Below are 25,170 nucleotides of genomic sequence, written 5' to 3'. Positions count from 1 at the left end.
TTCCTCTCGCCCCAAAACTCATCACACAGTCTTACATTCTCTGGGAGTCCTCAAATTTCACCAACTATATAATATATTGATGAGAAAGCTTGCACTGCCTAACTATGCTTGGGTTAGTTAGGAAGGTAGCCAATTCATCACTACAATCACACAAAACCTCATACGAGAAAGGTGTACAGAATTAATTATATTTGGAAAGGGAAAATCTGTAAGTGCACCTTGCAGCCATTATCCTCTACAAGTAGCACACAAGAAATGTATTTAAGCCAGAAATGGTTTCCCAGGAACCTTAGTCGTTACTTATCTGAATGAACATTTTTACCGCGAGCCACTCTCTAGTCTGGTAAAACCCGCGTGCTATAATGCAATGGAAAACCAAAAAGGACAGAGTTTTCAATTTGGCCTCAAAGTCGGCATTTAATCATACTCATGTGTGAACTCAGACTGATGCATACGCAAGGTCTGCACACAAACTGAAGCCGGCTTGAGGGTTTGGCCCATCACGAGTCAACGGTTTCCTGAAAATCTTTTGAAACTAAGTAACGATGTCCATTGAAGCCGGAGAAAAATGTGCCAATGTCCTATTAAATGAAAACAAAATACTATTTCTGGAAGGGACGCTGCAATGTCCTAATGAGAAACAATCAGAGCCCGCAATGATTGGGTACCAACTTTTTTAAAGCATGAAAAATACTAAAGTGATAATTAGTCTAATGTGTCAAAAAGAAAGATCTGTCATGGATCTTCTCTATCCCCTCCCATAAGTTCTCAAGAAAGCTCAAAATCTAGGCTGCAGTGGAGTGGGTGACTGCATCTTACAGAGGTGGACACTGTTCAAAAAAGCAAATCTACCGGGTAAAAATCCAATCACAAAACGCTCCCCGTTCCCTTTTTCCTCTCGATCTCCGAGGGACACTTTGGCTGACGGCAATGAACTTCGGTAGCCTTGAGCATTACGGTATTAATACGGTGGGTCAATCGTTCTGCTTTATTTCATTCTGCACAGATTTTGGAAGGCCCGGCTTAATTTCTTTCAGGTCCTGGCACTGTGTTAACTAGACAAGACTGGTGGAGTTCCACCTCCAGAAAGACAGTGAACATAAACGCCTTCCCAGCTGGAGCTTGTGCGACAGAAGTTACCTGCCAACGGGGTAGAACTTGGAAATCGAGAGGAAGCAGAGACACAATGAAATAAGACCGCCCGCTTTCTGCGAGTTAATGTCATTTCAGTAATTACAATTTTGTATTTAATTTAAAAAAAAACCCACCATCACCACCACATATTGAAGAGATCTATTGTATAAAACCGGGGAGGGGAGAAGTTTTACATTTAGGGATAATGCCAGAATTACCACTAATAAGCTTGTTCCTAACATCTGAAAGAATGGGTTTTTATTTATTCATTCCTAAAACTGAATGTTTTGAGTGGTTGCTCATGAACAATATGAGGCACATTAAGTTCCTATAACTTAAATGCTTACTTTTTTTTTTTAATCAACTTTGCATTCCCTGTAGTAATAAATGTGATAGCTGAGCTTGGCAGGAGTTGCAATTACTCCTCCTTTAACCTTAACCTGCAGAGATACCTAATTCAGAATATGTTACACCCATAAAATCATTAATTGTTTCCAAGCTGACACTGCCTGATTTTCATTAATCACACATCAGACAACCTCATATGTGCATAATTAATAACTGTGTTTCTTTATTACATCAAAGGCTATCTGCGCGCCACAAAATTTTAATCACTTTCCAACATATTCCCATCAACTTAATTCTATTTGAGCACACAAATATAAAAAGTTAGGAAACGAAGGAGGTTTTTCAAGTTTCCAAAGTCATAACTTATTAAGATTTGCTAACAGAAAAGAAAAAATTCCAAGAAAATGAGCCGCTCCTGTAACTAATATAGAATTAATCTTTGGAAAATCTTATGAGAACTGATGTAATTATTTAGCTCTCCAAATGATTAAAAGGGAGGCTGTCTGAGAGCAATACTAGCCAGATTGAACAAAACACAGAAGTTATCGAGGGCATTTCTGCCACTTAGTCACCTACACACACACACCCGCGCCCTGGGTCGTGCATGCGATTTAATCAGCTGACCTTCCTCGCACAACCGGTAACTAAAACCTATAGGGATAATATATGCATTACACCAAAGAAAAGGAGGGCTACTTGCTCTTCTTGACCCGGGGGAAGGAAAAACTTAGCTACTGTTGATGACGGCAGGTGCAAGGAGGCTCTCTCCCATTAAGTTTTCCTAACCAAGGAGCCGATCTCTCCAGCACATTCCTACAGAGGAAAAAAAAAGCCTGGCCTACGGCAGTGGTTTGGGGAGGGGCTGAGGGAAGGGAAGGACACTTACTGTTCGGCGTCGTAGTAGTCCATGCGTTTCTTTTTCTTATTGTAAGCTGCGACCCGGAAGGGAACGATTTCCAGGGTTATCAGGCCCGGAGCCATCGTGAGCACTTTGGCCCCGTGGGTGGGTTCGTAGAGATCCTTTCCCGTCCGCGGGTGAGGCATGCCGGCGGGGTCTCGGCCCACGATGTAGAAGTTGGCTCCGGCCACCATTCGAGATCTGCAGTGCCACTGGACCTACAAAGGAACACTGGCACGTGAGAGGGTATGGCCTCAATTACAACCCTCTCGGGTCGGGTTTAAAAACCAATGACTTATTATGCTGGGAGCCCGGAGCAAGGGGAAATGTTTTTTTTTTTAAAAGCATCAGCATTAAAGCTTCGTTTACCTGGATCAAGAGTATTATCTGAAGACAATTTTCCTCAGGGAAACTGGCTTAAATAAACCTGCAGGGGCGGGCCTAAAATGGTAAACTCCCTCTGGCAGACGGGACGAAGCATTCTGGAGCCCTGACATAGCCCTGCTCTTGAGGTTTGCCTTGAGTAAGGCAGATCCAGCCATGTCTCCTCCCATCCTGACAGGAGGTCTGAGAATCATTTCCAGAGTCCAGGCAGATTCGTAACCAAGGGGTGGGATTGGGGGTAACGGGGGAGGTAGGTCAGACACACAGCACCCCTAGACGCCGGCTAGAGGAGGAACAGTGTGGCCTAGTGGAAAGGGCGTGGGCGTCAGAGGACCTGGGTTCTAATCCTGGCTCCGCCACTTGTCTGCTGGGTGGCCTTGGATGAGTCACTTTACTTTTCTGTGCCTTGGTTACCTCATCTGTAAAATGGGGATTTAATACCTGTTCTCTCTCCTACTTAGACTGTGAGTCCTGTGCGGGAGAGGAACTGTTTGATCCGGTTATCTTCCCCAGTGCTTAGAACAGTTCTTGACACAGAGTAAGCCTATATCAAATGCCACAAATATTATCATTATCGGTTGTTGATTGGGTAGGCCTATCAGAGAACTGCAAGAGCATCATAGAAACAAGGAACACTAGTGACCTAACAATCACATTAATTGAGCGCTTACTGTGTGTAGACCACTACTTTGTGCAGAGCGCTGTACTAAGTGCTTGGGAAAGTACAATATAACAGCGTTGGTAGACGCTTTCCCTGCCCACAGAGAGCTTACAGTCCTAGAGACTGTAGTTCCAACCTCTAGACTGTAAGCTTTTGTGGGCAGGGAATGTTTCTGTTTACTGTTGTACGGTACTTTCCCAAGCACTTAGTACAGCGCTGTACATACTGTATTCTCCCAAACATTTAGTGGAGTGTTTTGCACACAGTAAGTGCTCAATAAATACGACAGAATGAGTTAATGAACCTCTTTCCTCCAGGCAAGTTAATCACTATGAAACCCACCCTGGCTGCATCGTCAACCCAATAAATACGACTGAATGAATCAATGAATGAACCCAATCGTTCTTCAAAGGCAAGTACTAGATCATGCCTAATGAACCAGTTGTTCCTTCATTCAATCATATTTACTGAGTGCTCACTGTGTGCAAAACACTGCACTAAATGCTTGGGAGAGTACAGTATTACAACAACCAGCTGTTCATGCCACTTGCGATGCCTGCGGACTTAGGGAAATCTATCCATCTATCCAACCTGCCTTGTTTCTACCACAGCACTTAGTACAGGGCCTGGCACCTAGTAAGCGCTTAACAAATATCACTGGAAACTCCAGACCCACTAGTTCCCAGTGAAAAAGCAAATGACAGTCTAAATAAAATAAAGACGTGAACAACATTTTAGTAATTAAAACTTCTCAAACCCACTGGTTTGGGATGAGAGTACTATTAAGGCCAGCAGTTTCTGCAGATGAAGGAAAGGATTAGGCATTTCCATGATGAAAGTGAGCCCTCCCCCCCACCCAAAGAACAATGACAAGGGCTGGCTAATCTCATGCCTGAGGGGGCAATCTGATCACCAGCTGGTTTTGCAAATAAGTTTCTTCATGTCCTCCAGGGTTTTGTAGTTGAAAGCACTTACTGGGATCCGACCATTCTGGAAAGCAGGAGAAGATGGTGGCGTCCCATCAGGCCAGAAAACTACCCAGCACGGACGCTTCGCTCCTTTAAGGCCAATTTACTTACTGGCCCGCCATCTTGTCTCTCTCACCACCAACCTCTCGCTCACTTCCTCCCTCTGGCCTGGAGCTCCCTCTCCCTACAGACCACCAGCTCAGTATCTTCAAATCCCTTCTCATATCATATCTCCTTCAAGAAGCCTTACCTGATTAATCCTTCATTTTCCCACCCTATGTGCCCTCTGTTCTGGATCGCCCTGCGTCGGAATCCGTACCCTTTAAAGACACTTGCTACCCCGACGGCCCCACCCAACATGAACATATTCTTATACCTGGAATTATGTAAATGTTTCTCTCCCTCTCCAGATTATGAGGCAGGGATCGAGTCTACCTATTCTATTGCAGTGTATTGTCCCAAACACTTACTACAGTGTTCTGCTCATAGTAGGCATTCAATAAATATCACCGATCAACTGACTGCTGCATCACAATAGAAAGTTGCATTTAATACGGCCGTTTACAGATACGTATAATATCTCAATTTAAGGATTAGCTTTCTTCCAAGGACCAAAAAATAATAATGTTGGTATTTGTTAAGCGCTTACTATGTGCAGAGCACTGTTCTAAGGGCTAGGGTAGCTACAGGGTAATCACATTGTCCCACATGAGGCTCACAGTCTTCATCCCCATTTTACAGATGAAGGAACTGAGGCCCAGAGAAGTGAAGTGACTTGCCCACAGTCATACAGCTGACAAGTGGCAGAGCCAGGATCACTTCCCCTCATGAATCACTTATAAAATCAATCAATCCAGAGTATTTAGTGAGTAACTATTGTTTACTAAGTAGTTCAAAAAGTTTATAATTTAATGGGAGACACACACAGACAGACGCAATATACTAATTTACAAAGTGCTTAAATAGTAGACTGTTTAAACATATAAAAGTGCCACAGAAAGTTGTGAGTAATAAGTGCTGAGGTATTCAAAGTTACTGAGAAGACTGTTGGGAGACTGTGACTTGGGGAGACGGAAAACCTTTGAGTAACACTGTGGTAAAGTGGATAAAGTAAAGGACTAGGAGTCAGGAGACCTGAGTTCTAATCAAGCTCCGCCAAGTCACAACTTCACTATGCCCCCAATTTCCTGTAAAATGGTGATTAAATATTTGTTCTCCCTCCCCCTGGGCTGTGAACTGAGAAACACCTGAGAAGCAATTTGGCCCAATGGATAGAGCTTGGGCCTGAGAGTCAGAAAGACCTGCGTTCTAATTCAGCTCCATCACCTGTCTGGCTGGATGACCTCGGGCAAATCACTTCTCCTTTCTGGGCCTCAGTTACCTCTTTTGTGAAATGAGGATTAAGACTGTGAGAGACAGGGACTGTTTCCAGTCTGACTGTCTTATAACTACTCCAACACTCAGTACAGTGCCTGGCAAATAGTAAGGCTTAATACCATAAATAAATTTTTAAAAGACTGATAGAGTAGCTAGTGGGCACTCAGTAAGCACTCAAAAAATATGATTGATTGATAGGGACTAGCACGAGGAGCAGAATAGTGGCTATTGTTTGGGACTCTAACACAAGCCATACAGGCACTTGCCCTGTACACGTCCTAAGCCAGGCCTGCTCACAGAGTAACCAAACTAGAGTGGAAACACTCAATGGTGAATTGTTCAGAAAACTGCAAGGTAAATCTAGTAATGTCCACAGTTCTCAGAGTTCAAACTTTTGGTATTCCTAGGACCTGACATCAAAGTTCCCCTGGAAAAAAAAAAAAAAACCATGTTATTGTACTTGGTATCTTATTGGATTGCAATGAAAGATTCATCCAGTTCATTGCGGGAAGGAGAGCCTTTTGTAGTCTAGTTCCAGGTTCCTTGCCTAATGGAAACTCACTAGTTCCCTGCCCTGGAGGGGGAGGGTTGCCAAACAACTGAGAGCAATAAACAAACCACATCTTTTAACCCCAGTTCTGAAGGTTGTTTAGATTGGGCCAGGGATCGTCTCTTTTTATTGCTGAATTGTACTTTTAAGCGCTCAGTGCTCCGCACACAGTAAGCGCTCGATAACTACGCCTGAATGAATGAATTCCCCGGCCGACCTGAAACAGCTATCCTTTTGACTTCAATGTCATGACCCAAATTAGACAAAGCCCGGAAACGAACGATTAACTGCCCTTCCTCTGCCATCTCGGTGGTCGGCTGGTTTTGTAAAGTTGGACATTAATAATGATAACGACGTTCAGTGTTTCCTATGTATCAAACACTGTTCTAAGCACTGGGGTAGATGCAAGCTAATCGGGTCAGACACAGTCCCCGTCCCACATGGGGCTCACAGCCTTAATCCCCATTTTACAGATGAGTGAAGTGACTGGCCCAAGGTCACACAACAGACAATGGCATCTGCTGGCCTGAGGCCAGCCGCCTCTTGTCTTGAAAGTGAAGCCTAAGGAAGGTGGGGGGTCGGGGGTTGAAGATTTTCCTCAGTCCTTCACAGACTGCTTTCCTCAGCATCGTTCTGGTCCCGTCTTCCCGGTCACCACACCCTATTCCTCAAAAAACCTCCAACGGCTGGCCCTTCTTTTCCACATCTAGCAGAAACTCCCGACCGTCGGCGTTAAGGCACTCGATCAGCTCTCTTCGCTCTGCCTACCCTCGCTCCGCTCCCACTACAACCCAGCCCGCAGGTTCTTCACAGTAAGCGCTAAACGAATGCCATAAAAGTCTTCGGCATTCTCTGCAGCTGGAAATAATATGAAGAACTTGCCGTTGTTATGATAGTCCGGCTCCGTTACCCTGTTGGGGTAGCAGATTTACTACCAGTGGGGAATTTCAGAGGGCAATGGTTTGGAAATGTTCTGATAATACCATTTGGGGAGCTTTCCACTCAGTGGGGCCACTGAAAATCTCCACCTTCCAAGCCTGAAGTTTCCAAACAAGATGATTAGCTGATGGATAGATCACTTTGAGGAAAGTTTTTGTTGTTGTTTGGTCCTACGTGGCATTTGTTAAGCTTTTGTTAAGCATTTACTATGCTCCAGGCACTGTATTAAACACCGAGATACGTGATAATCAGGTTGGACACACTCCTTGTCCCACCTGGGGCTCCAGGTCTTAATCCCCATTTAACAAATGAGGTAACTGAGGCACAGATAAGTCAAGTGACTTGCCCGAGGTGACAGACTGGAATCCGCGTTTAACTCCCAGGCCCAGGCTCTAATAATAATAACGACATTTATTAAGCGCTTACTACGTGCCAGGCACTGTACTAAACGCTGGGATGGTTACAAGCAAATCAGGTTGGACAGAGCCTGGACTTGGGAGTCAGAGGACGTGGGTTCTAATCCCAGCTCCGCCACTTGTCTGCTACTTGACCATGGGAAAGCTACTTAATAATAATAATGTTGGTATTTGTTAAGCGCTTACTATGTGCCGAGCACTGTTCTAAGCGCTGGGGTAGACATGGGGGAATCAGGTTGTCCCACGTGGGGCTCACAGTCTTAATCCCCATTTTACAGATGAGGGAACTGAGGCACAGAGATGTTAAGTGACTTGCCCACAGTCACACAGCTGACAAGTGGCAGAGCTGGGATTCGAACTCATGAGCCCTGATTCCAGGGCCCGTGCTCTTTCCACTGAGCCACGCTGCTTCTCATAATAATGTTGGTATTTGTTAAGTGCTTACTATGTGCAGAGCACTGTTCTAAGCGCTAGGATAGACACAGGGGAATCAGGTTGTCCCACGTGGGGCTCAGAGTCTCAATCCCCATTTTACAGATGAGGTAACTGAGGCACAGAGAAGTGAAGTGACTTGCCCACAGTCACACAGCTGGCAAGTGGCAGAGCTGGGATTCAAACTCATGACCTCCGACTCCAAAGCCCCTGCCCTTTCCACAGAGCCACGCTGCTTACTTCTCTGTGCCTCAGTTACCTCATCTGTAAAATGGGGATTAAGAGTGTGAGCCCCATGTGGGACAACCTGATTACTTTCTATTTACTCCATCGCTTAGAACAGTGCTTGGTACCTAGTAAGTGCTTATCAACGACCATCATTATTATTATTGTTCACCAACCAACTTGCTGAAGGTCGAACTCATAAGCACCTAGTACAGTGTTCTGCACACAGTGAGCGCTCGATAAATACGACTGAATGAATGAATATGCTTCTATACGAATGTACTCACTTTTCCAAGTACATTGACCAGGTTATTTGCCCGATTTAAAGCCACATTTGCTTTTCCACAGGCACCAGCGGGTAACTCTTCCTAGTTTAGGCAGCAACCCAACCCCGCCTGCTACACAACACAACCTTTTTCATTAGAAAACTTGAAAAAACCCTACCCAAACCTGAGGCCTGGGGAACCTCTCCATTCATCTTTAGACTGGAAAAATCATGTACATAGTGTTGATAACCAAACAGGCTTAACAGCTGCTGCTTATTCTGAAAATTATTTCTGCTACAGTAACAAATCTGGAACCAATGTCTTCTAAATGACCTACAGAAAATGATTAAAGGAAGATTTCCCTGGGTGTTTTTTTGAGGTTTTTTTTATTAGCTGGCACAGGAACTATCGGCAATCTCGTTTCTGACGTCACTGGAAACGCTGCGTAAATTACGGGATGCTTTTATTTTACTAAATGGTCTTTCTGGAAGGCTGAGGGGAGATTTGAGGAAAAGTCGCACGTGCGCTGCCTTGACATTTGAGGGAAGGGAATGCATAAACTGCACTGCACAATAAATACTGTCCACCTTGACAATTAATTATAATTATGGTGTTTGTTAGGTGCTTACTATGTGTCAAGTGCTGTCATAGGAGCTGGGCATGGATAAAAGACAGTCAGGTTGGACAGGGTCCCTGTTCCACACGGGGCTCAAAGTCTACGTAGGAGGGAATAGGATTTAATCCCCATCTTACGAAAGTAGAAACTGAAACAGAGAGAAGTTAAGCGACTTGCTCAAGGTCACACAGCAGACCAGTGGTGGAGCTGTGCTAGAACCCATGTCCTCTCACTCCCGGGAAGATGTGGAATCTTGAGTCTCACAGGAATGTCATACCAAATGGTCATTTTTAGAGGTTCTCCAAACTCCCCACGCAGAGACATTAGGACATTAAAACACAGCACTGTTATTGGAAAGCGGTTGCCCAATGCTGTTTCTGCCTCCAATTTCTTTGACAGATCAAGCGTCGGGTTTTTCTTCATCTGATGGAATTTTTAAAGTTGTGGCCCGCAAGAAGTATAGGAATTCATAGGGACTCCATAGAGCCCTTGAAAGGCTGTGCTCAGCAAGTGACTTTGAGATATGATTTTGGGATGTGTCTAAGGATGAACTGTTAAGGCTTAGGGTCGCCTAATGGAAAGAGCACAGGTCTGGGAGTGAGGGGATGTGGATGTGCCAACTGCTTGCTGTGTGACCTTGGAAAAGTCATTTAACCTTTCAGTTTCCTCAGCTGTAAAATGGGGACTGACCTACCTACCTAATTACCTGGCCTGCAAGCTCGAAATGGGACAGGGACAGGTTAATCAGATTATTCACTGATTAACTTGTAGCTGCCCCCGAGTTTAGAACAGTGCTGAATAAAAGTCGTAATCATAATGATAATACTGCTGGGCATCACCCCTATTGGGCAGCAGGATGAGGAAACTATAGAATAATAACGATGGTATTGGTTAAGCTCTTACCACTGTACTAAGCGCTGGGGTGGATACAAGCCAATCAAGTTGGACACTGTCTCTGTCCCACGTGGGGCTCACAGTCTCAATCCCCATTTTGCAGAGGAGGTAACTGAGGCAGGGAGAAGTGAAGCGATTTACCCAAGGTCAAACAGCAGACAAGTGGCAGAGCCAGGATTAGAAACCCAGTAGATGGCGGAGGCAGCAGGGGCAGCCTGAAGCTCGTCGGAGGTGTCCTGCAGAGCTGAGCCACCTCTGAGTTCCTCGGGGGTCTCAAGTTCCTCCTCTCCACACACAGGGTAGGTGATCAATCAATCAATTGTATCTATTGAGCGCTTACTGTACCAAGCGCTCGGGAGAATAGACTATAACAGAGCTGGAAGGCATGTTTCCTGCCCACTAGGAGCTTCCGGTCTAGAGGCATCATTGCTGGGCAGGGAATGTGTCTGTTTGTAATATTATACTCTCCCAAGCACTTAATACAGTGCTCTGCACACAGTAAGTGCTCAATAAATACAACTGAATGAACTGCTGAAACCAGCTGGGGGCCATTTCCAGAGAGCAGGAGCTAACATTCCAAAGGAAGGCTGATGATTGATCCAGCCGGGCTCTCTAATTCTAGGGATTCCAGTCAAAAATCCAAAGATATTCATCCATTCAAGTGCATTTATTGAGTGCTTACTGTGTGCGAAGCACTGTACTGAGCACTTGGGAGAGTACAATACCACAACAGACACAGTCCCGGCCCATAATGAGCTCACAGTCTAGGATAAGGGGATCTGGGCCGGATCCCCAGGGACAGAGGAAGCCAACTCACCCGATACTCAGGCAGAGATGTGCTAAGTGACCGGCTACAGGTCTGCGCAGCTGACAAAACGACTTTTATCGGGCCCACTGACAGGTCAAGGGATTATAAAGCCACTTTCCAAAATGAAACAATATCCAGTTTAATCATTGAAAAACCGTGACTGAGGAGACGAAAGCTAATCCACTAAAGTAGAGGTGTACTGTATAGACAAGATTAATTGTGCCATTTCTTTGTTGTTGCTTTTTTTGTTATTGTTTGGTCCTTCATGGTATTTGTTAAGCATTTGTTAAGCATTTACTGTGCTCCAGACACTATATTAAACACCGAGATAGATAGATTTATGACATGCTGGCATGCTTCAGTAACCCAACCTACGCAGAAGGCAAGGCGTCAATAGGTACATTCCTTTTCCCCCAGTCAAATGCCCCTGGCTTCGTTTCATGTCTTAGCCGTAATAATAATTACGGGATTTTGCGTTCGCTAAATCAGGCCACTAGGCCAGATTTCCTCCCCCGATTAGACTGTAAGCCCGTCGATGGGCAGGGATCGTCTCTATCTGTTGCCGAATTGTACATTCCAAGCGTTTAGTATAGTGCTCTGCGCATACTAAGCGCTCAATAAATACCACTGAATGAATGATTACATGATAATCAGGTCGGACACACTCCCTGTCCCAGCTGGGGATGCAGGTCTTACTCCCCATTTTGCAGATGAGGTTACTGAGGCACAAGTAAGTCAAGTGACTTGCCCAAGGTCAAAGAATGGAATCCATGTCTAACTCCCGGGCCCATGCTCTAATAATAATAATGATAATAATAATAATGGTATTTGTTGAGCGCTTACTATGTGTCAGACACTGTACTAAGCGCTGGGGTGGATACAAGCAAATCGGGCTGGACAGTCCTTGTCCCACTTGGAGCTCACAGTATCAATCTTCATTTTACAGATGAGGTAACTGAGGCACAGATAAGGGAAATGACTTGCCCGAGGTCACCCAGCAGACCAGTGGCGGCCTATCCACTAGGCCAAGGACTTACTACAGGCCAGGCTTGTACTAAGCCCCGGGGTAGATACAAGCTAATCGGGTCCCACATGGGGCTCACAGGCTAAGTAGGAGGGATAAGAGGTATTGAATCCCTATTCTGCAGACGGGGAAACTGAGGTCCAGAAAAATTAAGTGATTTGTCTATGCTACTCGTAAGTAGCAAAGCCGAGATTAGAACCCAGGCCCTTTGACTCCTAGGCCCAGGCACTCTCCACTAGGCTAACTGCTGCTTTCACTGCGTGTACTACTAAACAGTAAATAAGAAAACAATCTATCTTCAAAAGTAAGGAGATTTTCTCCTAAAATAATTCCCCAAATTTACTACGTCGGCTTTGTACAGCAGTTAAAAATGCTTTCCTTTTGGTTCCGTATTCAAAAAAAAAAAATACATTATGTGCAACACGTCTTTCTCTGTAAACAATATAAGGGATCTTAGAGGGGACCCTGGGGCTGTTGTCTCTTTTCTGCACACTTTGCATGGATTTCTTCAGTTTTCTTAGCTTTCCATAGTTTATTCACTGAATCTCATGCTATCCAAGAGTGTGGCTGTTCCCTATTCCATAGTTGACGTTCATTTCTGTATGTTATGCTATACGGGTCTTAATTTGCTCTGAGCAGAATGATATTTTTCCCTTAACGCTGTAATCCTAAATATTAAAACAAAAGGAGGTACCCATTATGAGTCCTAATTTAAAGCAGCAATGTTCGCATGATAAAATTACCCTGAAGTAGAATAAAGAAAATGCAATTTAAATTCTCTCTCAACAGTCCCAAACAGTCCAACAAAAGAGCATACTTTATGAAAATAAAAGGGCTGTGATAGTTAAAGTGTTTTAAAGTTTTAATTTGCCCAATCTATTCTTCAGAACAATAGTCCTAGTAACTCTGGACTCTAAGCTCATTGTGGGCAGGGAAAGTGTCTACCAACTCTGTTGTGCTGTACTTTCCCAAGCCACAGAACAGTGCTCTGCACACAGTAATCCCTCAATAAATACTACTGATTGATAGGAAAAGCAGTATTGGTACATATTGAGCACCACCTGGGGCAATGTCAGGTACTGAGCGCTTGGGGAAGTACAAGACAAGGAGGTGAAATGTTCTTTTCCCCAAAGAAGCTTACACTAACAGGAATGACAAAACATTTTCAGAGTAATCAGAATAAGTGAGCATCCAAGTGAAATGAACACACACATGCACACACACGTGCTGAGGAAGGACGTAAATAAAATACGTACGGGCAAGAGATGGCTGGTGGGTTTAGATGACTTGGTGTGCTGGGACTAATTGAGGGAAAGGCTACTTGGAGGGGTTGGGATTTCAGGAGATCTTTGAATATGGGGAGAGCTGTGGCGTAGGAGATTTGCAGAGGGAGAAAATTCCAGGCCAGTGGAGCCGCATGAAAGTTGAGGGAATCACGTGACCTCGGGAAACAGGGTTCTGGTGAAGGAGGGCTAAAAGTTCCAGTCAAGTACTTGGCAAATTATAGGGTGCAATACTGTAGAGGATTAGAATCCCTGTTAGATGAAGGATCAAATACACAAGGATCCAGAGTTGGCAACATTCTGTCTCACCTCTTCCCATTACCTTCCCTCAAATGTATCTACAACATAGACATGGATGCTTCTAAGAAAGCCTATCTAGGAACTGAATTAGGGACATACTTGGGAAAAAGATGAAAGCGATTAAGGTAGGAAAAAGACGGAAGTGATTTTCAGGTGTGCATATTACGCGCTCAAAATGCTAGCCCGTCACATGGCACGACAGAATTAATAATGATGATGATAACAATAATGTTAGTGGTATTTGTTAAGCGCTTACTAGGTGCACAGCACTGTTCTAAGCGCTGGCGTAGATACAGGGTAATCAGGTTGTCCCACAGGAGGCTCACAGTTAATCCCCATTTTACAGATGAGGAACTGAGGCATAGAGAAGTGAAGTAATAATAATAATAATAATAATGTTGGTATTTGTTAAGCGCTTACTATGTGCCGAGCACTGTTCTAAGCACTGGGGTAGACATAGGGGAATCAGGTTGTCCCACATGGGGCTCACAGTCTTAATCCCCATTTTACAGATGAGGTAACTGAGGCCCAGAGAAGTTAAGTGACTTGCCCACAGTCACACAGCTGACAAGTGGCCGAGCCGGGATTTGAACTCATGACCTCTGACTCCAAAGCCCGTGCTCTTTCCACTGAGCCAAGCTGCTTCTCAGCTGACAAGTGGCAGAGTCGGGATTCGAACCCATGACCTCTGACTCCCAAGCCCGGGCTCTTTCATTCATTCATTCAATAGTATTTATTGAGCGCTTACTATGTGCAGAGCACTGTACTAAGCGCTTGGGATGACCAAGTCGGCAACAGACGGAGACAGTCCCTGCCGTTTGACGGGCTCACGGTCTAATCGGGGGAGACGGACGGACGAGAACGATGGCGATAAATAGAGTCGAGGGGAAGAACATCTCGTAGAAACCGATGGCGACTAAATAGAATCGAGGCGATGTACAATTCGTTAACAAAATAAATAGGGTAATGGAAATATATACAGTCGAGCGGACGAGTACGGTGCCGTGGGGATGGGAAGGGAGAGGTGGAGGAGCAGAGGGAAAAGGGGAAAAAGAGGGTTTAGCTGCGGAGAGGTGAAGGGGGGGTGGCAGAGGGAGTAGAGGGAGAAGAGGAGCTCAGTCTGCGAAAGCCTCTTGGAGGAGGTGAGTTTTAAGGAGGGTTTTGAAGAGGGAAAGAGAATCAGTTTGGCGGAGGTGAGGAGGGAGGGCGTTCCGGGACCGCGGGAGGACGCGGCCCGGGGGTCGACGGCGGGACGGGCGAGACCGAGGGACGGCGAGGAGGTGGGCGGCGGAGGAGCGGAGCGTGCGGGGTGGGCGGTAGAAAGCGAGAAGGGAGGAGAGGTAGGAAGGGGCGAGGTGACGGAGAGCCTCCAAGCCTAGAGTGAGGAGTTTCTGTTTGGAGCAGAGGTCGATAGGCAACCACTGGAGTTGTTTAAGAAGGGGAGTGACACGCCCAGATCGTCTCTGCGGGAAGATGAGCCGGGCAGCGGAGTGAAGAACAGACCGGAGCAGGGCGAGAGAGGAGGAAGGAAGATCAGAGAGAAGGCTGACACGGTAGTCTAGCCGGGATATAACGAGAGTCCGTAGCAGTAAGGTAGCCGTCTGGATGGAGAGGAAAGGGCGGATCTTGGCGATATCGTAGAGGTGAAACCGGCAGGTCTCGGTAACGGATAGGATGCGTGGGGTGAACGAGAGAGACGAGTCGATCGCGGGCCCGAGAGACGGGAAGGACGGTCGCGCCATCCACGGTGATAGAGAAGTCTGGGAGAGGACCGGGTTCGGGAGGGAAGATGAGGAGCTCGGTCTCGCTCACGTTGAGTTTTAGGCGGCGGGCCGACATCCAGGTGGAGACGTCCCGGAGGCGGGAGGAGACGCGAGCCCGAAGGGAGGGGGAGAGGACGGGGGCGGAGATGTAGATCTGCGTGTCATCTGCGTAGAGATGGTAGTCGAAGCCGTGAGAGCGGATGAGTTCACCGAGGGAGTGAGCGTAAACGGAGAACGGAAGAGGGCCGAGAACTGACCCTTGAGGAACTCCAACGGTTAAAGGATGGGAGGGGGAGGAGGCGCCGGCGAAGGAGACCGAGAACGACCGGCCAGAGAGGTGAGAGGAGAACCGGGAGAGGACGGAGTCCGTGAAGCCGAGGTGAGATGAGGTATGGAGGAGGAGGGGACGGTCGACAGCGTCAAAGGCAGCAGAGAGGTCGAGGAGGATCAGAATGGAGTAGGAGCCATCGGATCTGGCAAGAAGGAGGTCACGGGTGACCTTAGAGAGAGCAGTCTCGGTAGAGCGGAGGGGACGGAAGCCAGATCGGAGGGGGTCTAGGAGAGAATGGGAGTTAAGGAATTCTAAGCATCGATCGTAGACGGCTCGTTCTAGGATTTTGGAAAGGAAGGGTAGTAGGGAGATAGGGCGATAACTGGAGGGGGAAGTGGGGTCGAGAGCGGGTTGACAGCGGGTTCCACTGAGCCACGCTGCTTCTCTAGGAACAATAATAGTTGTGATATTTGTTAAGTGCTTATGACGTGACAAGCACAGTACTGGTTGCAGGGGTAGATAAAAGACAACCAGGTCTCTTTATTCTATTTATTTATATTGATGCTACTGATGCCTGTTTACTCGTTTGGATGTCTGCCTCCCCCCTTCTGGACTGTGAGCTCACTGTGGGCAGGGACTGTCTCTCTTTGTTGCTGAATTGTACTTGCCAAGCACTGAGTACAGTGCTCTGCCCACGGTAAGCGTTCAACACATACGACTGAATGAATGAATGGGGCTCGAAGTCTCAGTAGGGAGGAGAACGGGTAATGAATCCCCATTTTGCCGAGGAAGGAACTGAGATACAGAGAAGTGATGCGACCTGCCCACAGTCACACGGCAGTTGCAGGCCGGATTAGAACCCAGATCCACCGACTCCCTGAGCCACGCTCTTTCCATGGGGCAATGCTGAGTTTCTTCTGAAATTCCCTTTTTTTGGCACCTACCTCAGTGGGTCCAGCGTACATCATGGGAGACGGGAAGATGGCCACCACGGTGGTTTCTGGATTCAAGACGCCCTCCTCCAGCACGGCAGTATGCTGCTTCATTCGCCACGGCAACGGGACGTCATCGTCCTTGGTCCAGCCGCCCAGGGGGTGCAGGAGGAGAACGGGACGCCGGTAGCCCCGCTCCAGCAGCTGCCGATGGGTGTCCTGCATTAGCAGAGCGTGGCCGTTGTGCACCGGATTCCGCAACTGGAAGGCGAAGACCGCATCTGAGGAGAAGAGGAGGAGAACGTTCAGTGTCGGCGCTGCGAATCGCTCACTGAACGAGTGTAAATCTTCAGCGCTGCCTGGCAGGTAAATACCACCGACTGGCTATCAATCGATCGTCTTTTTTGAGCCCTCACTGGGTGCAGAGCACTGTATCAGACGCCTGAGAGTACACGACACAGTTGGTAGATATGCTCCCCGCCCACAACGAGCTCACAGTCTAGAAGGAGACTACAAAGGATGCTGGAACAACCGAAAACAAGAAACTCAACCATCCAGGGCCAACCCTCGACAATTCCTGCTCCACTTGCCGCCCAGCAAACCGAACCAAGGCCCGGCAGCCAAGGATCGTGCTGTAAAGCTACGAGGCAAATCACTCAAGACCCTTAAGCGACATTTGGACCATCAGCGATGTGATTTAACTCCTCCCAAAGCTACATTCTCTCCCCGGGCTCTCCGTATTCCCCTCAGTACATACAAAGGATTGTCATTAGATGCCAAAAATGTAGCTCCCAGCCAAAAGGGTGAAATTCGACTAACGCTTCCCCAAATAAAATACCCAGGAGGTCAGCGTTACATATCACGGTGTATCTGGTGTCGTGTCCCAAACAGAAACCATTCACTTCTGAGTATATGCTCTCTGTCCTTCAAAATCCCCTCAAAAGCCCGAATTGCGGAACGGTTTTAAATTCCTCGCTAGGAGGCTAGTACAAAGGGACACCAGACAAGGCCTTCTGATCTCCGACCGGCCTGGAAGCAGAGACCACAGTTATCCAACAGTTACCGAACCCCCAAAGAACACCGGATGGAAGGTTCGATTTGAATCTTCTCCAGTGCTCGGATCCGTCCGTCTTCTCCGGGATCCAGTGAGGAAATCACCGAACTGTTCATGGAGAAGGCTCTCACCGTCACCAACCGGCTCGGCAGTTTGGAGAGAGAGGCCGTCACAGGTGGACGGCAGCAGGAGTGACATGAAATCCAGGCCGGGTAGATGGGAGGGATTTCACCAGGTGCTTATGGCGCTTTCATATATATATATATATATTCACTCAGTGTGACTACACGACATCCGTGCCTCCAGCCTCGACAGCCAAGGCGACAAACTCTCCAGAATCCCGACACTACATCGGAACAACCCTCACCCTCGCGATACAGCCAAACCTCTTTAATGGTCCCTCAGGGCCGCAATTCGGCCGCGATAAATTCCCCGGCCTGTCTTTTCCAAGATGGCGGGGGCGGGAAGGAGACGGGCGGAGAACACAGTTGCGATCCAAACCTTCCCTGGCCACCCCGGCTAATGAGGAACAGATTTTCCACCCGAGAATCGGTGCACTTAGGTAACACGCCTAAGGAGCACCCTGAGTAAATACTTGGACTATGAGCGAGTCAAAGCAGATTAAAAATACGGCCCTTTAACAACACTCTTTGCCGGCCAACACTGGTAACGGGAAACAGAAGAAACGAAAGTTACGCCTAATTGGTTTTACGGGTTTATCTACCTAGGATTTCTTCCCCACGACAGGTCCAGCCTGTCCAACCACAGGAACAAGATAAGAGTTCAGATGGATTTTTCAGAAGGAGTTCTCACTGCCACCGGTGAATAATTTTATCTCCACGATTTCCCCAGGATGAAATATGCATCCACTCTTGGTATAGTTTAGGGATTCCAGGCCATGAGGGGCTCCTCTTTTCTAACCAGAGGCCTCCCCACTCCCTTGAAACCATCTTGCAGGATGGATATTTGAGGGGAACCCCAAAATCCCACAAGCTCTCCCTCCCTTCTGGCTTACTGGTCAACTGAGAAGCAGCATGGCTTAGTGGAAAGAGCCCGGCCTTTGGAGTCAGAGGTCCGGGGTTCAAATCCCAGCTCTGCCACTTGTCAGCTGTGTGACTGTGGGCAAGTCACTTCACTTCTCTGTGCCTCAGTTACCTCACCTGTAAAATGGGGATTAACTGTGAGTCTCATGTGGGACAACCTGATTTCCCTGTATCTACCCCAGCGCTTAGAACGGCGCTCTGCACATAGTAAGCGCTTAACAAATACCAACATTATTATTATTATTATTATTAACTAGCACCTTGGCTCTGGGCTAAGTCTCTGGCCAGCTGGGAAAGACTCACAAAGAGCCCTTCTTCTCCTGGGATCCAGAAAATTAATTAGGCCAGAAGGGGATGCAGCATCAAAAGTTACGTTCGAAACCATTTTCAGCCAGACGGGGTAGCAGGTTGATTTTCTCCGGCGAGAAAAGAGCTGGTAGCCTCAGCATCAGCCTGGGAAGCCTTAGGTCAGTCAATCGTATTTACTGAGCACTTACTTTATGCAGAGCACTTTACTAAGCACTGGAGAGAGCACAATACAACAATAAATAGACACATTCCCTGCCGAAAGTCTAAAAGAGGAGACGGACATTAACAGAAATAAATTAGAGGTGTACCTGAGCACGGCTGGGGTTCAGGGAGTGACAAAGTGGCAAAGTCATTATGGGTGATGTGAGGCTGAAAGAGAATAAAGAAGGGGTACAGTGACAGACCCAGTGGTACGAAGGGATGCAGAAGGGAGGGTGAATAGGTGAGGAAATGAGGGGTTCAGCAGGGAAAGCCTCTTGGAGGAGACGTGATTTTTAGGAGGGTTTCGAAGACGGGGAAGAGTCAGACGTGAAAAAGGACGGAGATCCAGGCTAGAGGGAGGACATGAGCAAAGGGACACGAGCGAGACGGACAAGGTTGAGGTGCGGTGAGCAGGTTGGCTTTAGGGGAGCCAAGTGCGTGTGGTAGGTCGTAGTGGGAGATTAGTGGGGTTGGGTACAAAGGGGAGAGCTGATTAAGAGCCTTAACACCAACAGGAAGTAGCTTCTCTTTGTTGCAGAGATGGATTGCTCTTGTTTCTATTTATAGCTATTGTTTTTGTCTGTCTCCCCCGATTATTCATTCATTCATTCAATAGTATTTATTGAGCGCTTACTATGTGCAGAGCACTGTACTAAGCGCTTGGGATGAACAAGTCGGCAACAGATAGAGACGGTCCCTGCCGTTTGACGGGCTTACGGTCTAATCGGGGGAGACGGACAGACGAGAACAATGGCGATAAATAGAGTCGAGGGGAAGAACATCTCGTAAAAACCCGTCAATGGGCAGGGACCGTCTCTATCTGTTGCCGATTTGTACATTCCAAGCGCTTGGTACAGTGCTCTGCACATAGTAAGCGCTCAATAGATACTATTGAATGAATGGGCAACTTTTGCAGGTTTAGGAGGAGTGAACTGAACAGTTCTTTGGAAAAGTGATCGGGCAGCATAGTGAAGCCAAGTGGGAAAGCAATACGGCCTAGTGGAAAGAGCCTGGGCCTGAGAATAAGAGGCTCCACCCATTGACCTTGGACCACAGATCTTGGACGAATCACTTAACTTCTCTGCGTCTGCTTCCTCATCTATAAAAGTGAGATTAAATCCTACTCCCTCCTATCTAGGACACGAGCCCCATGCGGGACAAAGACGGTGCCCAACCTGATCATCTTGTATCTACCCCAGTGCTTAGTACGGTGCTTGGCATGTGGTGAGCCCTTAACAAGGACCATAATCATCATCATTATTATTACTATTGAAGTATGAAGGAAAAGAGAAGAGTCTGGAAGGTCAGCGAAGAGGCTGATAGAGTAGTTCTTTATATAGTCTCTGCGTGGCTTAGTGGAAAGGGCGTGGGCTTGGGAGTCAGAGGTCATGGGTTCTAACCCCGGTTCTGCCACTTGTCAGCTGTGAGACCTAGGGCAAGTCACTTAATTTCTCTCTGCCTCAGTTACCAAGCTCTCGGATCAGTGTGGCAGTTCTTTGGTTGGAGAGGAAGGAGTGGTTTCTACTTACGATAATAATAATAATAATGATGATGATGGTGCTTGTTAAGCGCTTACTTTGTGCCAAGCACTGTTCTAAGGACTGGGGTTGATACAAGGTAATCAGGTTGTCCTACATGGGGCTCACAGTCACAGAGAGAAGTTAAGTGACCTGCCAAAGTCTCACAGTTGACAAGTGAAGGAGCCGGCATTAGAACCCGTGACTTGACTCCCAAGCCCGCGCTCTTTCCACTAAGCCATGCGGAGATTATACAAAGGAAGAACCAACAGAATTTGGTGACAGACTATATGTGTGGGATGAGAGAGATGAGTTGCGAGACAGGGAGGATGGTGGTGTTGTCCAGTGATAGGAGAATCAGAGGGAGGAGAAGGTTTGATCAGGAAGATGAATTTTGTTCAAGGCATTCTAAGTTTGAGGTGTCGGCAGACCATCTAAGTAGAGAGGCCCGGAGGTATTGCCAGACTGCGAAGAGGAGAGAGGCCAGGCCTGAGAGATAGATTTGGGAATCACCCACAGAGAGATGGGAATTAAAACGCTGCAAGTGAATGAGTTCTTCATGAGAATGGGTGTAGAAGAAGACTAGAAAGATCTGGAACTGAACTCTTTTTTTTTTTTTTAAATGGTATGAGTTATGTGTCGTGCATTAAGTGCTGGTGGAGGTACAAAATAATCAGAATGGTCACAGTTCATGTCCTATATTCATTCATTCATTCAATAGTATTTATTGAGCGCTTACTATGTGCAGAGCACTGTACTAAGCACTTGGAATGTACAAATCGGTAGCAGATAGAGACAGTCCCTACCCTTTGACGGGCTTACGGTCTAATCGGGACTGTATGGAGCTCCCAGCTTTCATCCCCTCCTAATAGATGAAGTAACTGAGGCACGGAGAAGTTGAATGACATGTCCAAAGTCACACAACAGACAAGTGGTGGAGATTGGAATCCCGGGCCTCTGACTTCCAGGCCCATGCTCTTTCTACAAGGCCACGCTGCTTTATTTGAGGTACTCTGAGGGAACTTTGGAGGGGCTCCCACAACTAAAGGGTGGTGGGCAGAGGAGGAGCTGGTCAAAGGGACTGAGAATGGCCTGCTGGAGAGACAGGAAGAGCACCAGGAGAGGACAGTGACAGTGAAACCAAGGTTGGATAATGTTTCCAGAAGGCGGTGGTCAACAGGGTCCAAGGCAGCTGAGACTGGGAATCGGGTGAGGGTTTCTATTTTTTGGAAAGAGCCCAGGCTTGGGAGTCAGAGGTCATGGGTTCCAATTCCGGCTCTGCCACTTGTCAGTTGGGTGACTGTGGGCAAGTCACTTCACTTCTCTGGGTCTCAGTTCCCTCATTTGTCAAACGGGGATGAAGACTGTGAGCCTCACGTGGGACAACCTGACTACCCTGTATCTACCCCAGCGCTTAGAGCAGTGCTCTGCACATAGAAAGCGCTTAACAAATACTAACATTATTTTCATTTTATAGATGGATTTAGGTGGCCATGGTCATAAAGGGCAAGAGATATGGGAGGTGGAGGAACAGTGTACGTAAGGAAGGAATTAAAAGACAAACAGCTGGTGCCGGAAATGGGTACGTAGACTGTGGCAGGGAACGTGTCTACCAACTCTGTTTCATTGTACTCTAATTATACTGTAATTTATTTATTTATATTAGTGTCTGTCTCGCCCTCTAGACAGTAAGCTCGTTGTGGGCAGGGAATGCGTCTGTTATATACTGTACTCTCCCAAGAGCATAGTAGAGTACCTGAAAGCGATTCTGGGCACAGAATCGTACGCCTACGTCCAACTGGCCTAACTGGACCACTTCGGGTGGGAGTTTCAGAACCCTGACATGGGAGGTCAACCAAGATTCCAAACGCTCCCGTCACACAGAGTTCGGCAAAAACCCGCCGTGTACAGTTCTGCCAAAACAAAACCAGAAACCAAACTCCTTTGGCTTGTGTAAGCTTCCTCTCTATTCAACCTCCTAACCCGTGGTTCCTCTTTCTTCTCCACCCTCGTTCAGCTGAATGATCTTTCTTTCTATTTTTGGATTGAAACCAGGGGATCTTAAAGAGAATCCGTTAACGGTCTCCCAAGCCTCAGAAAGCATCTCTGATGGTCTTTCTCTCAGAGAGGTGCTTCGTGTCGTCCTTACCGGGCTTCCGGAGGGAAAGATGGGAGCGATCTGGGGGTGGGACTCACCAGCATTCATATCTTTAAACTTCTGCTTCAGCTCGGCGGGAGTGAGGCGATACTGATCGAGACCGTCGTTCCAATATATACGGTCGAGGACTTGCAAATCACCACCAATCAGCCAGTCTCCTTGCTCCATGACCATCTAGGGGAGAAGGGAAGACAAACCAGTCAACTGTCTTGACTGAGCGCTTACTATGTGCAGAGCTCTGTACTGAGCACCTGGGAGAGTGCAGTACAACAGAATCAGCGGAAATGGTCCCTGCCCATAACGAGTTTACGGTCAAGACGGGGAGACAGACATTAATATGAATAAATAGCATAATGCACTATATGAGATGAGGCAAGAACACTGCTTAAAACCAAAAACAGCGGAGAACAGGGAACAAAAATTTTTCCACTACAAAAGATCAGAAAGCGCTTGTCAGCTTTGTTAAACATCCAAAGGATTGCACTTAAATCCATATGATTACTGAAAGCTGCTTTGTGTTAAGTTACCTTACAGACTCTCTGGAGTCTATGATGTATTTTTTTTTCAAATCATTGAAATATGGAATGAATCAATTTTGCCCCTAGCAGAAAAAAGGTGAGCAAAGCCAATTTGGAGTAAGCATGTGCGTCTCTTTTCCGAGTAACAAAGAATGTGCTATTGTTAGGATAAGTATGGTAAACAGGCAACAGTAAATATTCATCTACTTCCCCCAGCTGAAGTTTAATTTGCTGGCCTCCTTGGGCAAATGACAAGGCAAAGCCAGGAATCTTTGTCCTCTCTCAGGTTTAACAGAACTATCGGTATTTTTACAATCCAAGCTTCACCGGCCTATTAGTTAAACTAAGCACTGGGAAGTTTTGCAATGCAGAATCCAAACAGGACACACAAAGGAATATCGGAAACATGAAACCCAAACTGTGATTCAATCAAGGTCAAATTAAATTGTGTTGTGATAACCCCCCCCTATAAAAAACACAGATCTTCTTATTTATATAATTCCTTCGGCTATCACCAGAATTTCTAACTTAGGAATTGAAAAACTGTGTTGCATAAACCAAAACCCAATCCCACCAAGATTGGGCATTAAAGCACTTCAGAAGCTAGATGAAAGAACAAGTGTGTACTGGATACTTTTGTCATTTTTGACGTCTTTCATCTCCCCAGCTGAGAAGTTCTTTTTCAAGTACAGCAACTTTGCACCCTGATCATCTTGCCAGAAATGCTCCCTGTAAGGCCTTAGCAAATGTTCAACATTTCACACCTGGCACCAGTTATGACGGTTCCATTCTGACTCACACACATGCAGCACTCTGATCTGCCAATACAATCATTATTGATTAAACCCACCTAGAGGCAGAAAGTTACGATGGGCTTTTAGAAAGTGCTATGACTCCGACTCAACCGTCACACCTAAATTACAAACCAAGAGCAGTGGCGTAGTCTTACTTGAACTCCTTACTATTGGCTTTACAGCCCTCCACCACCTTGTCCCCTACCTCACCTCGCTATTCTACTACAATCCAGGCCGCACACTTTGCTCCTCTAAGGCTAACCTCCTCACTGTTCCTCAATCTCGTCTATCTCGCCACTGACCTCTCGCCCACATCTCGGCTCCGGCCTGGAATGCCCTCCCTCTTCATTTCTGACAACTACCCGCCCCACCTTCAAAGCCTTACCGAAGGCACATCTCCTCAAAGAGGGTTTCCCTGACTAAGCCCTCCTTTTCTCTTCTCCCACCCCTTTCTTTGCCACTCTGACTTGCTCCCTTTATTCCCGCTCCCTTCCCAGCCCTTTAATTTTTATCTTAATCTTTTTATCTTTTTTATTTATGTTAATGATTGCCTCCCTCCTCTAGACTATAAGCTCATTATGGGCAGGGAATTCATCTGTTATAATGTTATACTCTCCCAGGCACTTAGTACAGTGTTCTGCACACAGTAAGTGCTCAATACATACGACTGACAAGTGTTTATCATTCAAATACCTCCCCCTGAAATAAATATAACCATATTACTTTCATTGAGGTGCATAATTCATCATGTACACGATGAATGGGGAGATAATTATCAATGATACCCCCCAAGGGAGCGTTTTAAGTACTATTAAAGCTGTTAATTATCAGTTGGAAAACAGAGTTCAACTGTGGAAACGGACACGTTGATTTGTGCGTTGGCCACTAAAAACTACTGCATATCTGGAATGGTGTCTAGTCCCTAGCTTGAATCAATCAATCAAGGGTATTTATTATACATTTATTGTTTGTAGGGCACTTTACTAAGTGTCTGGAAGAGTCCAAGAGAGTTGGTAGATATGTTCCCTGCCAACTGAATCGTGACCGTTCATTCAATCGTATTTATTGAGCGCTTACTGTTGCCACA

General features: G+C 46.6%; 1 protein-coding gene across 3 annotated transcripts in view; it reads right to left on the bottom strand.

The window, feature by feature from the left end:
• Window positions 1–25,170, bottom strand: part of PAPSS1 (3'-phosphoadenosine 5'-phosphosulfate synthase 1) — an 88,488-nt gene that overhangs the window by 14,593 nt on the left and 48,725 nt on the right. For all 3 annotated transcript variants that reach the window (XM_029076681.2, XM_016227259.3, XM_007666758.2), the window contains exons 9-11: window positions 22,810–22,945; window positions 16,502–16,770; window positions 2,369–2,598 (exon numbers count right to left, since the gene is read on the bottom strand). In XM_029076681.2, coding sequence (XP_028932514.1) covers window positions 2,369–2,598; window positions 16,502–16,770; window positions 22,810–22,945 — 635 coding nt within the window. The remainder of the gene's footprint in view (window positions 1–2,368; window positions 2,599–16,501; window positions 16,771–22,809; window positions 22,946–25,170) is intronic.

This window comes from Ornithorhynchus anatinus, chromosome 12 (assembly GCF_004115215.2).
Source record: "Ornithorhynchus anatinus isolate Pmale09 chromosome 12, mOrnAna1.pri.v4, whole genome shotgun sequence".
Lineage (NCBI taxonomy): Eukaryota > Metazoa > Chordata > Mammalia > Monotremata > Ornithorhynchidae > Ornithorhynchus > Ornithorhynchus anatinus.
The sequence above is the reverse complement of the archived record's forward strand: the minus strand, read 5'-3'. Positions and strand labels throughout refer to the sequence as shown.